Source organism: Metarhizium acridum (assembly GCF_019434415.1).
Source record: "Metarhizium acridum strain ARSEF 324 chromosome Unknown scaffold_568, whole genome shotgun sequence".
Classification (NCBI taxonomy): domain Eukaryota; kingdom Fungi; phylum Ascomycota; class Sordariomycetes; order Hypocreales; family Clavicipitaceae; genus Metarhizium; species Metarhizium acridum.
Genome location: NW_027094041.1, coordinates 1920507 through 1934883, shown reverse-complemented (window position 1 = coordinate 1934883; position 14377 = coordinate 1920507). Strand labels below are relative to the sequence as shown.

Sequence of the window (14377 nt, the reverse complement as noted above, 5' to 3'; positions counted from 1 at the left end):
AACCGGTCCTCAACAGCTCGCTGCAGACTCACGGTATATTATTATTAAAGACTGGCTTGCCTGCCTGGGTCCTGCGGCGCACACCAATGCGCCAGCAGATATCCAATGTTGCATCAGCATCCCAACCTGGCACGAGGTTGTACCAGCAATGGAGCCCGCTCCCCGTCGCCCAGGACTTATCATCCGTCATCCGTCATCCACAACGTGAGACAAGTCATCCTTTCCAGTCCAGTCATCAACACGACAAAGCGAGACTCCCATCCCAAATAGGCCGTCCAGCTAGCCTTCCGCGTTCAGAAGACACACCAATACGTTTTGGGTGCTGATGTGGCGTCACCCGCTGGAGTGAATGTGTGTACAATACTGCGAATGAGGCCTCTATACGAATTGCCCTCACCATGAAGCGCCAGGTTCGTAATTGTCTGGTTCGTGTTGGCCTAGGCTGACAAAATCAAACCCGCAAACCTCAGTTCCCCGTCACCATCATCGGCCCTTGGCCCAGCAACAGGAGAAACACTGTCCGTCCTCCAAGTTCAATGGCCCGCCAAGTCTTGGTGATGGATGGTGGGTGGCCGAACCACCCGCCATTGGCCGCCGTTGCCAGTCAGTCCACAAGAAGGGAGGCCGAGCCGACTATTATTGTATTATTAAGTTGGTTCGTCAACCCAAGGACTATGTGGGCTCGGGCGTGCATGAGAGGAGGAGGAATGAATGAATGTACATCCGCAGTACATCCCGCAGCACCTTCAACGTTCGTCAGCGTTCAGGACAGGCCGAGTCTACCTACCTAGGCACCTGGTAGTGGTGAAGTGAACAGGGGTACGAACGGGCCACAGAACATGGCAGTGACTGGTGCTACCCACAAGGAGACGTCTGGTCGCGCTGGAGGCTTGGCTCAAGGGCAAAGAATAGGCAATCTTGGATTGCCAGACCTGAATAGATCATGATGATGTCGAGCCCAGTCGTCATGCTACCAACCCAGCTGCAAAAAGAAATTCAACAATAACTTTCATAAGCCCAGGAAATTTTCCGACTGACCGCTGTTCACCTATGCCTCTTACCCAAGTCTTTAGAGACGACGTCTGAGCGGGGATATGTTTGCGATGCAAGTGTGTCGGGTTGGGCCCAAGCATCACACCAATTGACAATGCCGCCGCTAGATGAAACAAAAATAATTGCCGAGCTGAGATGATGGTATTGTACGGAGTACCCTTATGCTAACCAGTTAGGAGGGAACCTAGCTGCACGTTCAGCCGGAGCTTGTTTTCAATTGCCAGATGCTTAATCGCTCCGCCGGCATGTTCTCATGGACTATGCTTAACCAGGGTGGATACATGTTTTCCACTGTGGCAACCCGGATGCAATCATATGCTATTATTATGAATATGCCATCATGCATATAATAGAATAAAGAACAAACTTTGCTTCGTCTCTTGCGCAGGCAGACAAACGCAAAGCCCGGCGCAAGCCCGAGTTTGTCCTCGGTGTGAATAATCCTTGGTCACCCAGACTGGCGATATGGGCCAGGCCTGAGCCTATTTTGGGCTTAAGCTGTCAATGGATCCACAACGCGCAGTGAGATCAAATTTATTGTCAAGGGCTCGCTTCGGCTGGCTGATCTAGTATATTGTACTCCGTACAATATATATATATATATAATGTATATATTTATATATACATTATATATTAACAAGTACAGGCTTTGTACCGTTCATGGACGAATGCAGGGAAGGACACTACGAGCAGACGACCGCAGTAATGACTAGAGGCCATATCTCGGCACTACCCCATACTCCGTGCAATAGTACTAGTATTTTATCCAGCAGCTCGATACTTGTTGTAATTGAAACTATTGCGGACGGTCTGAATTGTGGCACAACTGGCCGGGTGGCCCTTCGTCAACTTGAGCCAGATGGCCACTACCGCCAGACCGGGGGGGGGGGGGGGGGAGACCAAGTACGTACCTGACCGGACCTCCATCCGAACGTGGTTGCGGCTAATTGGTGATGGTCGCCGGACACTAGCACTGGCCATGTTCGAGATGTTGGAGGCGATCCAATTGCGCATGCACAAGCAAACATATTTCGGTGACACAGCGGTGTGTGTTCATAGAAGTCCAGAAATGGCTGTCTGATAAAGACAATGCGAAAAGCAGGAACGATTGCTGCGTAGTTGCCTTGAATGCACGTTACCCATAGTCGTACAGGGCTAAGCTCCACTCAGATCCTGAAGTCGTTGCCGACTAACCATCCGACCCCTTGCAGGAACTTTGAGCCAGGGCCAACCTCCGTGCCCTTGATTGCAGCCATCATCGGCCGCATTGTTCTGTATTCTAAAATGTATTCACTTATGCAACTTTTGATTCTCGTCTCTGTTACAGTCACCACGTCTCTCCACACGTGCAAAACGCACTTTACAATTCCGAGTAATGATCCCTTCACCTGACTCTACACCAACTCTGGGAGACCTTCTTGGCAAGCCGATTGGCGCTGCCTAGTAGCTAGCCTGGTTGCCTGAGGGACATGACATGTCGAGCAACGTGCCTCGGGGTTTGAAAACACACATGGTCCTGGAGAAAGCAAACACCCATGGGTCGCCTTGGCATGCCTGTCTGTTACTAATCCCGCGATGGATTGAGTGCTTGCCCCGCTCTCATCACCCCCCTCCAGCATCTGTACTCTTCGCGGCTCTCGTTGCGTCAGGTGCAATGGTGATCTCTTTCAGAGTTGAGAAGTCTCCCGATAACCCGCCTACCCATCAACCCATCTTGACCATCCAAACAAGCCGGAATTCGATCAGTTTATTACTTGTCATTTACTTCGTACGCCGCACCGTGATGCGAGCAACTGAACCACTTTGCGCCACGCTCCATGACCGCCTGTGCTACAACGTGACGACTTACATGATCACGTTCGCTCCGCTCAAGCTTGGGGTTCGTCTAGTCATGGGCCGGCAGAGTATGGATTGTGGTATTTTGGAATATTGCCTCAAGAGCTTCACTTTGTATTCCCTTGTGGCTCGTTTACTTGAACGGATCCTGATCAGTCGGAGGACAGCCATGGACTCGAGGTCTTCTCATCCATGGGAGAAAGTGGAATAGCTTGGTCCAGTATTACCAAAGTCGCACTGGTAACACTACATCAGGGAGCCAACCCATGTTCAGGCTCGTCTCGCCAAACAGCCAAGTTCGAAGATACATTTCGCCTTCCAGTGTGATCTCTTGGGCAGCCTCTCCTGACCTCTACCTACCTAGGTACCTAGGTAGTTACATATGGGCTTGCTAAGAAAAGCGCATAGAGGCGAGTGGCGATTGGGTTACCTTGTCACGTATCGAGACCTCATCCCTCGGCTGAACTCAGGAAATCACCACACACCGAGCAATACCAGAGAATGCCTAGGGGCCACACCTTACATGTGTACCATCGAGGTACCTTTGCTTCAATGGTGTCCGTGTGGGGCATGGTGTGCCCGCAACACCAAAGACGATTTCCTGGCAACCTGGCTCTTGGTTCGCATTTTAAGTCTGCACCTAACTGCGGAGTACGGAGTATCAACCAATTACTCTAGCCAGCCACACCTCCAGTGGGAGCCTGGTATCTTCTCGGTCAGCATATGTACAATACAATGATAGGGCGACACCGATGTCCTGCATACCGAGGGAACCTCCTTAGTTGATCCTTTAAGGTCATTCTGAACGAGGTGAAGTTATTTTCCATTGCCCTTCTATTACGGAGTCTTGCGCAAGAAAACTGGTGATAGTGAGTGGGGTGTTGCCCGCCAAGAAGTCAAGGGTCCTGCGATCTTCCATTACCCTGCGTGCCTGAAACACTCCTCTCCCGACGCACTGATGAGATGTGCGAGACTGCTTGACAGTAATATGGTAATATTATCTGGAGTAGTAGATGGGGGAAGGAGAATGTGGTCGATTATTCCTTGCTTGTGAACTGGTTCTGAGCATTGCATTGCATTCTCAAGTTCAACTCTTACTATGCTTCATCGGATAATATTCGAAATATGCCTTGATAGCAGTACTGGAACATTCAGATTTATACCAGATATAGCCAGCAAGATATATGGGAATAGGCCAACAACCTTGGTTATTGCAGGACCGAACAGGGCATTGAGAGACGCCAAGTACCTTGCTACGTCGAATACTTTTACCGCCTCCTGCAAATACAGGCAAATAGCCAGGTTGTGGTCATCAGATCAATGAGATATATCTCCTGGAGACAGAATGGTTGGATTTGTCTTGGTATGGCACTATTCCAAGAGGAGAAGGCGCGATCACAACGTCTTGCAACTCGAAGCTTATCCAAGACATCATATTTTGGCGCAGCGCCCTGGCGACGCATTTGTTCCACCTTCATCTCGCTGTCCGACAAAAATGGCCCGTTGGAGACCCACATGCGCCAATGTTGAACAATGTCGAGCATAAGAGCATAGGGCATAGGGCATAATATCGCAAAGGACCATAGCATAGACGAGAAAGTGGTAGAGTATTGCAAGGGGCTCCTGCTTGGCAACCAACGCCATGTCATGCGGGTTGCTACATACATGTACGAGAGTCTGGTTCGTTGAGAGGAACGGGTGATGGTGTAGTTTAGCCCACCGCAGCCCACGGACAATCAATGATTGACAGGACGCAGGGTAGTGAGACCTTGGACGAGCATCCCGTGAAACAAGAAGCAGATGAACAAGAGGTGTTTCAGCTGGGTTGAAGGGGGCGATTGTTGCCTTTCACTTGGTCACATTCCGCACTACGTACACCGGCAGCACGAATCTCATTTTCCTGCTAGGTAGGCTATCATCACCTTGATAACCCTTCAACCCTTCCTTGTAACAAGCGTGGCTCCGCTGTGGCTGGACATCAGGGTCCGACGTATGTACGGGCACAAAGCTGTTGATGTCTGCAGCAGAAATAAATCTGACGTCTTGTGTTGACCGCATGCAGGTGTCGGAATCGGGTGAATGTTGGGACACTGACCGTACATACCGTAAGAGACATGTAAGCTTGTCCGTCCTGCTTATTGTTTGTCCACCACACATATTCGTCGGGCTGCAATGACACTGGCTGGATGGCCATCCCCATTGTCTACATCCGAATCTACCGGGTCCTGCATACTATCATAACTCAGAGCGATAAGTAGCGTTCTTTGGGACGAGCCTAGGGAGGAATCCCTTTGCCGAAGATTTGTTCTCGCTGTGTTTATGGATTGGACCATGCCCTCCAGTTAATGAATGCCACACGAGATAATCCCAACTGTCCGGACGGAGCCGCTGCAGAGTATATGCCAATCGGGTAAGGCGTCCTGCGCTCGTCGTCAATAGTGACTGCGAGACACTGCGAAAGAAGACTGGGGGAGGCGCACCAGGTCTCTCGTCACAATGTCGAAGCAAATCAGTGGTGATCAGATTCGGCACAGATGCAGCAATGTTCTCGAAGTAAGCAAGGTCGGGGGGTGTGCAGAGGCGAGCATCATCTCACCTCATGGCTGCTGGATGCCGGGTAATCGGTCCATTTCGCTCGGATGCAGAAAGAGAGGCGACTCCATCAATCCGTCAAGTTTCCAGGCGACGGCTGAGCTGACTGTCTTATGATGGCCGATTTGGAGTTGCACAGCACCACAAGTTACAACTCACAGGCGCCATAGACTATCGGGTACTCGGTACAATTGTATATCGAATATGCGGCTACGTACCTAGGTACTTAAGTAGTTGCGACCCAAGACTCATCGAGGTTTCCCGTTGCAGGCCAGCGCCGGTCTTGCCCTGGTCCTGGAGGCAAAGCAGAGCAGCCATTGGCCCAATCATCAGCTACTCGTCTTTTTTGGCGGAGGACAAGTACGTGGGTGGCTGGAAGCCAAAGGTTACCTCGCCTCCGCGCTGTCTTGTTCCGCCAAGTATTTGTTGGATAGTTGCTTTTTCGGAATTCCTTTTTCGTCGCTTGGGGCGCTTCCACCCGTGATTGCTTGCGGCTCACCATGCTACTCTTGTATGCCTATTCACAATCGCAGGGAATCCTCTTTGACAGACTACTCTGTACACATGCCCGGGCGAAGAAGGTAGCGAAAAGGCAATGGACCGCTTCATATAAGTTTCTGGGGGGGGGGGGGGGGGGGGATATAGCTACACAAAACCACTCATAATACCACGCCATCATTTGCCCATTCTCGTGGGCCACTTTGGCCACCAATTCAATGCTGACCAGGGTGTTTCGAATGCGGACGAGTGGCATGTCCTGGTCCGCCACCAATATCATCATGACAAGCCACAAGCTGTCAACAGATAAAGCCCTCGGATCACCTTGGGTTAGCTTTCTCCCACCCATCAATTGTGACCATCTTCTCCCGACAGGAAGGTGGTCGACCAGCCTATCCCGCCGGACGCTTTCATCGCTAGATGGGTACGGAGTACGGAGTAGTTGGGAAGATTTGATGGCGCCATGCCGCATTCGGCTATTGCTGTTGAGGGTTTCTCCCAATACCACCCCAGAAGCTTCAAGGGCGGTGGGGGGAAGGGTGATGCGAACTGCACAAAGTTGGCACTGCCGAGAGTTGTTTTCACGTCAATTATCAAACTGGAAGGCTGAGAGCTATCCGGACCTTTGTTCCATACAACCCGCCTTGCCCTCCTCCCCAATGAACATGTTCGTGAACCTTTAACCATTCTCATGCCTGTTGTTCCTAGTGGAGAATAAAGATTAAGAAAAAAAGAAAAAATCAGCCTTGCTCGTGAAAGAGGCTCACCCACACTAGAAGCAACGTTGATATCGTGCCCGGGGACAGTTCACTTGTTCCACGGCCAAACTCGTGCAAGATCGGGGGGAGGGGGAGGGGTGGAAGCGGGGAAGATAGGTTTAGGTTCCCATGTGGATGTTTTGGGAAAACAAAAAGTGATGCATCACCAAGTTTCCCCTTCCTCTGCTCTTACATACACTTGGAGGATGGAGAAGGGCCTTGTATCCCAATCCACCTGCGTCAACCTATTCCGTGCCGGGTCCGCCCGACATACATACAACCATGAATGTATTTCCCCGCCGGTGGCGAAATACGGGCGGGATTTAAGATTCTAGTGTTGCGGAAGTGGCGCGGTGCTTCGTGGTTGCTGGATATTTCCTTGACGTCCCGGCGCCCGCCAATAGTCGCATGACGGGTGTATTCGCGCGGATGTACGGAGTAGCACGGCGTAGCGATGCAAAATATTCAATACCGGTCGGCACGAGAAAAGCCGCCAAGCTAACTGTCACGCGATTGTCCAGGACAAGATGGCTGTCACAGAGTCAATGTTGTGCATGTGCGGTTGGCTAGGGTGCCGGTGCATCTGAGATCTGTGCACCGAGGTGTGTGCGACGCTGGCCGGAACGGGTTGCATCGGGAGCCGGGAGGAGGTTTATGCCCGGATACATGGATCCAGCGATATGAATCTGTCGAGCACATTCCCACAGCAAGCGCATGGTGATATTTGCATCAGCAGCGTGGTGGTGTGGTGTTGCGTTTTGGCAACGTACCATGGTCAACGGAGGACGGGCGTTGCTGGGCATGCGGGGAAGAGCACCGGAGTGTGAAGCGAGGCAGATGAAAGGCGCACGTCATGCATTGGGAGTTGGCGACTCATACACGCTGTTCTTCTTGTACGTGGCATCAGGGGAACCCAGTGGAGAGTCTGCTTGACATCTTCACGTGGGCATATAGCAGCCCGTTATCCCCGTCTTGTAGTCCAGACAAGACTTGATGCAGACTCAACGAGACGTCGACTACTATGCAAGGAACAGAGCGAGCACGACAAGACCGACAAGATGCGCTGTATCGCGTTTGCCTAGTCTGACTCCAGATACGTCTATCGGCCTAGGTCAGGCATCAACACCGGAGAACCGCAGGGCCGTTTGCAAGACAAGCCTGCAGTATATACCAAGACGGGTGTGTTTTGCAAAAGACGTTGCAGAAATGCAGCCAGACTGCCGACAAGTGCACAGACTCGATTCACAACCCCTCTTGTATCCATCTCCCTGGCTCATCTTCGGACAGTTTCTCTGCTCAGTAGCATCGTCATAGCTTGCATCCGGCATCGGACCGTGTCTGGAAATCAGGCATCTGACAGAATCAGTAGAGCTGCGCATAGCAAAGCAGATCTAATTCAGTCTGCCGCACGGCTAATTCACCATATCCCGCAACGAGCACAGTCCCAACAAAAAGAGACAACATGATGACCCAGACTAGGGACAAGACAAATGGATTTTTTTTTCCTCTTCATACTATCCTGGCGAATTTTCCCCCGTCCGACAAGTCCCGCTCCCGACACAAACACACAAGCTTTCCCACCGTGGTCGCTTAGCAAATTTCGAAAACTCATAGTTCCTTATTCATCGTACACGCTCGGCGGATGTGGTACTATGGACGTCCGTCTGGCTAGTCGTCGTCGTCGTCGTCGCATTCACTGTCGTCATTATTGCGTCTTGAAGAGGAGGATGGCACAGTGGCCGAGGTAGAAGTAGATAAAGTGTTTAGTTTCTGCCACAAGTCAGTTGATTTCGATTCAAGGGGGGGGGGGGGTAGAAGACAAACGTGACGGGGAACATGAATACAACAGTACGGTAGATAGGGGGGAGTCATGACGAACCGTGGGTTACGAAGCTGCCAAAGTTGCGGCCGACAATGCAGTGCCAAGTCGGGCCCTTTCGCTCGTCGAACTGCGTCATCGTTAACAACGGCCGGGCAGAGAAGGGTGGATAGATAGCGCAGCGATGCGGGATTTAGGGGGGGGGGGGGGGGGGTTGACCAACTGTGCGCTTGATGTGTTGGGCAATGTCCTGTGGTGTTTGTACGTATTAACAAAGACATGCGCTCCGAGGGTGACGGATCTTGGTCGGTTGCCTATACTTTTTCAATGGTGAATTTGGACATGGCCTCCTGGGCTGCGCGTCATCAGTATCCCCGTGTCAGAGTGCGTTGCTGCGACGTGTCCGACGTACCGACTTCGATCGACTCTTGCTGCATGTCCTCGGTCTATTTCGCACCCGTCAGCTCACCATTCGGCCTCTTGTCGTCGCATCGCCCGCTCCTCACCATATCGGCGGACTTGATCTGGGCTGCGCGTCCAGTGTCAGCAAGAGTTTCCAAGTCCCGGCGCCATGGGGGGCCAAGGGTCCCATCACTGGGAACGGCTCGTCGCACCTTCAAGCTTCTCCCGGGAAGCGGGAGTTTCTGCCTGCTTGTCCGCCATTTCGATGCAAGGTGGGATATGTCGCGTTTGCGTTTTATTTTGCGCGTGGTGTTCCTGTGCTAGAGTCTCAGCACGAAATGGCCCTTCCGGAAGTATGCGTGCCCCCTGATTCGGACGGTTGGAGTCTTGCCATCCAGGAGGCGTGATCCTTGAATGAGGGAGCACTGGCCCCTGTTTATGTAATAGGCAGATTTGATGCGTTGCGGAGTTGCAATAAAGGGGACATACGCACTGGTCGGTAGCGGCAATGGTTGGGGCGGGATGGCGGTGGATGTTGGATCGTTCAGTCACAGTCGGAATGTAGGCTGTTGTATGATTCAATGCTGTGGGTTGTAGATGGCAAGGTCTCGAGCTGGACCGCAGGAGTAAACAAAGCTCCAAGTTGGCTTGAGCCATGTGGGACGAACGGCCGAACAGGGAGGGAATCCTGGCAACTCCCGCGTCTCCACACGGGGAACTGGGAAGTTGGAACCAAGAGCTGCGAAACTTGGGAGGGGCTTGTCATATCGGCATCAGAGCCGCGTTGGCATCACCGCTATCAACTTGTTCTTTTTCTTCCCTACCTTTTTGATTCTCAGCCACTCTTTCTCATTACACAGCACCGCCTAGTTCAGCTCCAGCGGATTTTCTGCGAGGTAGTCCTCCAAACTGTGCAGCCTCCCCCGAGCCTGGCCCGCCGTCCAAGCCACCAGCTCTTCCGTGTTCTTCCCGTAGTATCCAAAGTCCTGTATATACAACAGCATGTGCACAATGTAATCCCCCATGGCTGGAGGCAGGAACTTCCGAAACACTTCTTCGGGCAGCTGCCTGTACGCAACAGTCTTGCCGGTACTCTTGCTGATGATGCCCACAATCTCCTCCATGGTGTACAGCCCCGTAGCCGCACACAGAGTCTTGCCTTGAAACGCGTCCGGGTCCGCCAGAATAGCAGACACGTACTTGCCCGTCTCGGTGATGTCTATGAGCGGCAGCTTTGTGGCGGGAGAAGCAACGGTGGCGAGCACGTAGGTGCCGTCATCCGTAGCGTTGGGCCGCAAGTTTGTCGCAAAGTTCTGCATGAAGGAGCCCGGCGCGAAGAAGGCGCTTTTGATCGGCAGCGTCCGTATGTACCTCTCGACCTGGGTTTTGCAGTCGAAGTGCCCTCCCTTGTTGTACCTGCCGCCCGAGTTCTCGTCGATGGACGGCAGCGTGCTGAAGATGAGATACTTTGCGCCCACGGCCACGGCGGCATCGGCGATGCGCCGGCCCTGTGAGACCTCTCGCTCTTGCAGCATGTTGTCGTAGATGGTGGTGGTGAGAAAGTATACCGTGTGAGCGCCTTGGAGGGCTTTCTCGACCGACGCTGTGTCGTCGGCGTTGCCTGTGACGACCTCGACGCCCTTTTGCAGGAGATGCTGTGCTGCCGGCGAGGACGCGTCGCGGGTTACTGCTCTGATTCTGTATTCCTGGCCGAGAGCAGCATCGTCGAGGACCGAGTTGATGACCGACCCGCCCTGGTTACCTGTGGCTCCGAACACGACGAGGAGTTTGCTCATTATGTGTGTATTGATGACTGGGGAAGAGGCGAATGCCAAGTGAAGCTGCTGATGGTTTTGCTGGAATCTTGTGTCTGTTCTTTGGGTAGGGAAGAACGTTCCATCAGCGTTAGAGGCAGCGGCGGTTGCCAGATTAAATACCCCATTTCATCTTGGGCAGGGATAGAGTTCAGCAGCCATAGAAGCGAGAAACGCGAAAACTCGGCCTATTCCAAGGGGCGCGAGTGCCTTCACGGAGTTAGGGATACATGGGGAGCCAGTTACTCCGGTCGTCTAGGAATGGACCTTGAGCTAAACAACGCCAAAAACCTTTACACGGAGTAGTGTAAGCGGCAACAATGTGGTGGAGCTTGTCAGCCTTGTCCAGATGCAAACAAACCAAAACTACCAGACTACCATGACATGTTCCATGCCGATGGTTTCCTCGGCCGAGGGGTTGTCAGTATGTCAGCTTTGTAGACTTGAGTTGAAGACCGAGTTGAACTTGGTTGGTGGAAATCAGGCGGAGGTATGCCCTGCGCTAACCCGGTTTCGTATTTATGCGCATCGGGGTTGGTTCAACTTGAATCCTTGACGTTTGTAAACTGCCCTGTAAGTGACAACATATCGGGTTTGGTGCCCTTGGCTGCTCTTTCGTCACCCATTTTCGACCACCTCGAGACGCGGATTGGTAATGGTTGCACAAAAAAAGAGCCCGATGTTGCTCACATAATTCTCCTGTGTTCCGAGGTAGATCAAATGGTGCGTGGTCTGGCCCTCAGTCTGTGAAACCAAGGACACGATGCCCAGAGCGATTTGATGCATTGTAGGTGGGTGATTACGATATCTTCTGAGGCAGTCTCTGCATCCTTCGAGAGTTGTAACATGCGCGATTCGCCATGGTGCGAGGCTCGAGCTTCCTTCATCCAAGGAGGGAGGCATATTCTTCACACCGATATCCGAGAGGTAGGCCGCCAGAAGCCGGCTGTGATTATGTCGGCGTCGACATTCCAGCAAGCCGCGCCTTGATAGTGCATTTGAGGAGGAGCTGGTGGTGATGCTTTAATTCTTTCACCGTGGCAATGTGAGGTTGAGAACTCTTCCAAGGCAACTCGCATTCTATTGTGGTCAAGACGCGATGGCCACACCGACGTGATCCCCAGCTGCCTCTTCCTCCGTGAACTCGTCCACTGAAGACGCCAAGTCCAAGGTGACGGCTTTTTCGATGCCCCTTCTGACGGAAAAATGTCGTTTGGATGAGAGAAGAGATTCGGCTAGCAAGCCGTAACTGCAGGATAGAACATCTGCCCAGCACCGTAAGGTCTGAGTCTTGGTCCATGAGTATTCTCGAGTCAAGCCATCAGATCGCGGGCAGCAGCCAATTTTAATCTCGGTCCTCGTCATGCTCTTCCGTTGAGGCTGCCAAACTCTCAGCCCTAGTATGTTCCATCTGCTCAAGCTTTTCGTAATCCAGTTTGTCTGCCGCTGTAAGAGAGAATTTAGAGCATCTCCGGGGCATTTCGTATGGGGGTAGAGCATCGCCAACGAGCGTCTTGACGTCCAACTCGTCAAATGCATTCCTTGACGTGCCGGAGATCTGGTACGCTGCCACTAGATGGCTGTCACGAAGGCTCAGAGCAGCACCTCCACATTCAGGGATGGCTTTGAGACTACGTGCTTCCAAGTCATCGAGGTCAAGCCGGAAGCCCTGCAGCTTGAGTTCGGTATTTGCGGACAATGCTGCTCCCTCCGGCTCCCTCCAAAGGCGCTATCCCAGTATACATAATCGCCCAATGTGTACATCTCTGATCAGAGTCCCGCAAGATGGAGTCAGGGAGGGGTCGGTTTCGCATTCTCCATGGGCTGATTGATGTATCCATTTGATACCCGGATGCCGGCCAGATACAGCTCGCCCACTGCGCCTGGCCGTAGCAGACAATGATTGCGATCGAGTATATATATACCCTGCTAGACGGGTTTGCCTGGCCAAGTGTGACATGCTTTTTGGGTGCCATTGTTTGATTGTTGCGTCGCATGTCGCTTCGGTCGGGCCATACATGTTGAACAGAAAACGGTTCCTTGCCCACGCTTCACGAACGGATTGAGAACAGCTTCATCGGCTAAGTAGACCTGTAGATAATTTTATTATACCAATCCTGCACTTTAAATTGGAATATGACTTAAACATACATCACGTACACGGGGGTACTTGTCAGAATCCAGAGCACTCGCGCGAGTGAGGGGGTAAAGATGGCCGAGTCACAGTCTTGAAGGTGCGTCCAGGAATGGTGTTGGGTATTCCCTGGTAACGCCAGTCGCAGCATGGCACCGTACGTGATGATAGGGAAGATCCCATGGATGCTTTCATTGAAAACGAGGGGGCACGACTTCAGCCATCAGAGTTCTTTCAGTCGCAGCGAGACGAACAAGGTGGTTCTGCTAAATGGCTACCAGGCCCTTGCGAGTACACTGCTACTCCGCCTTGGCCTGGCCAATAGTCCTTGAGGTGAAGCATATGTAGGCGAGGCCATCTGGGCGGGCGACACTGTCGGATAGTCGGTTCCATCTCCTGTGGCATAAGGTCGTGTCTGGTGCCTCTCGTCATCGCCTGGTAGAAGGCAGTTCTCTCCGATCTAATCGATAGACCAAACATGGTATATGCCCTCCTCAGAAAAGTGGGCGCCAGAGTAGAAGACTCAGTCGCCACTGGCTTCGAACGATCATGCTCAGGGGAACTCCGGATTGCATGTCAGTGCGGCTGTTGTCCACTGACAGAAACTGTTCTGAGTTCTGCCTCTTCAAAGTCGAATTGCGTGGCCATGATGGCGGTAAATCGTCTTCCAAACCGTTCTCTCGTGTCTGAGTGCCGTTCGGGATGCATCCAAGGAATGCTAAGACAGCGGTCTTCCGATGACTCTCAACCGACAATTCCGCTAACAACCGAAATATGTTGATGAGTGGTCCAACAACACCGAATTCACCATGGATGGGTAGCTCGCGGCCCGAAAACACCATGCCGAAGTAGATTTGATGGGCGTCCATGAATTTGCTGAGAGTCGGAGCCCACGCTGCAGCAAAGTATGCCATAATTGTATATGCCGTTCGTGCTCGGGCGGCTGCGAGTTCGGCCATGAATGTATTTGCCCAGATGTTGCAAATTTGCTGGGCGTCCCATTCTCGGGTGTCTTGTATATCGTCAGAATGTTTCGCTTCCGGTTGTTGGGAGTCTCGTAAGGTAGAAGAAGCTGTGTCCACTCGGTAGCATCGATTCGATGTAAGATGTCCTTTGCAGATAGTGCTTCTTGCCCATAGTAGTGCGAGAGTGTCATGACAGCTACCAGAAACAGTGGCCAAGATGAAGATGCCACCCGTCTAGCACGATGCAGCAATGAGCATCGCGGCCAGGGAGTCGCCGCCCAGCCCGGCAAAACTGCTATCTTCTGCGGCACTCCTAATGTCCCAACGCCGAGTCCAAGCACCGTTGATATTGCCTGTACGAACACGCAGACACCTGACCGTCACTGCGGCTCTTTGGCTCTTTGGCTCTATGGTCGGGCATGATGAGTGGAATAGCCTCCCCAGCGAGAGACGCAGTCTTGTGTCTGCAGCAGCATATGGAACACGATTCATAAAATATAGTATAC

The 14377-nt window shown here is 52.4% G+C and overlaps 4 protein-coding genes across 4 annotated transcripts; 1 reads left to right on the top strand and 3 right to left on the bottom strand.

Moving 5' to 3' along the window:
• Positions 1 to 2294: 2294 nt before the first annotated feature.
• On the top strand, positions 2295 to 3527 carry J3458_019969 (uncharacterized protein). Its single transcript, XM_066121786.1, has one exon. The coding sequence runs from the start codon at positions 2528 to 2530 to the stop codon at positions 3098 to 3100; it is 573 nt and encodes a 190-aa protein (XP_065973403.1). The 5' UTR covers positions 2295 to 2527; the 3' UTR covers positions 3101 to 3527.
• A 630-nt stretch (positions 3528 to 4157) lies between these two features.
• Positions 4158 to 4556, bottom strand: J3458_019968 (uncharacterized protein; the record flags this gene model as incomplete). The annotated part of the gene is made up of 1 exon (XM_066121785.1): positions 4158 to 4556. The coding sequence occupies one exon, from the start codon at positions 4554 to 4556 to the stop codon at positions 4158 to 4160; it is 399 nt and encodes a 132-aa protein (XP_065973402.1).
• A 3886-nt stretch (positions 4557 to 8442) lies between these two features.
• On the bottom strand, positions 8443 to 9219 carry DYN2 (Dynein light chain; the record flags this gene model as incomplete). The annotated part of the gene is made up of 7 exons (XM_066121784.1): positions 8443 to 8507; positions 8617 to 8686; positions 8780 to 8806; positions 8877 to 8911; positions 8969 to 9002; positions 9063 to 9085; positions 9171 to 9219. 7 exons carry the CDS (start codon positions 9217 to 9219, stop codon positions 8443 to 8445), a joined length of 303 nt encoding a protein of 100 aa, XP_065973401.1.
• Positions 9220 to 9824: 605 nt separating this feature from the next.
• Positions 9825 to 10754, bottom strand: J3458_019966 (uncharacterized protein; the record flags this gene model as incomplete). The annotated part of the gene is made up of 1 exon (XM_007814391.1): positions 9825 to 10754. The coding sequence occupies one exon, from the start codon at positions 10752 to 10754 to the stop codon at positions 9825 to 9827; it is 930 nt and encodes a 309-aa protein (XP_007812582.1).
• Between the last annotated feature and the right edge of the window lie 3623 nt (positions 10755 to 14377).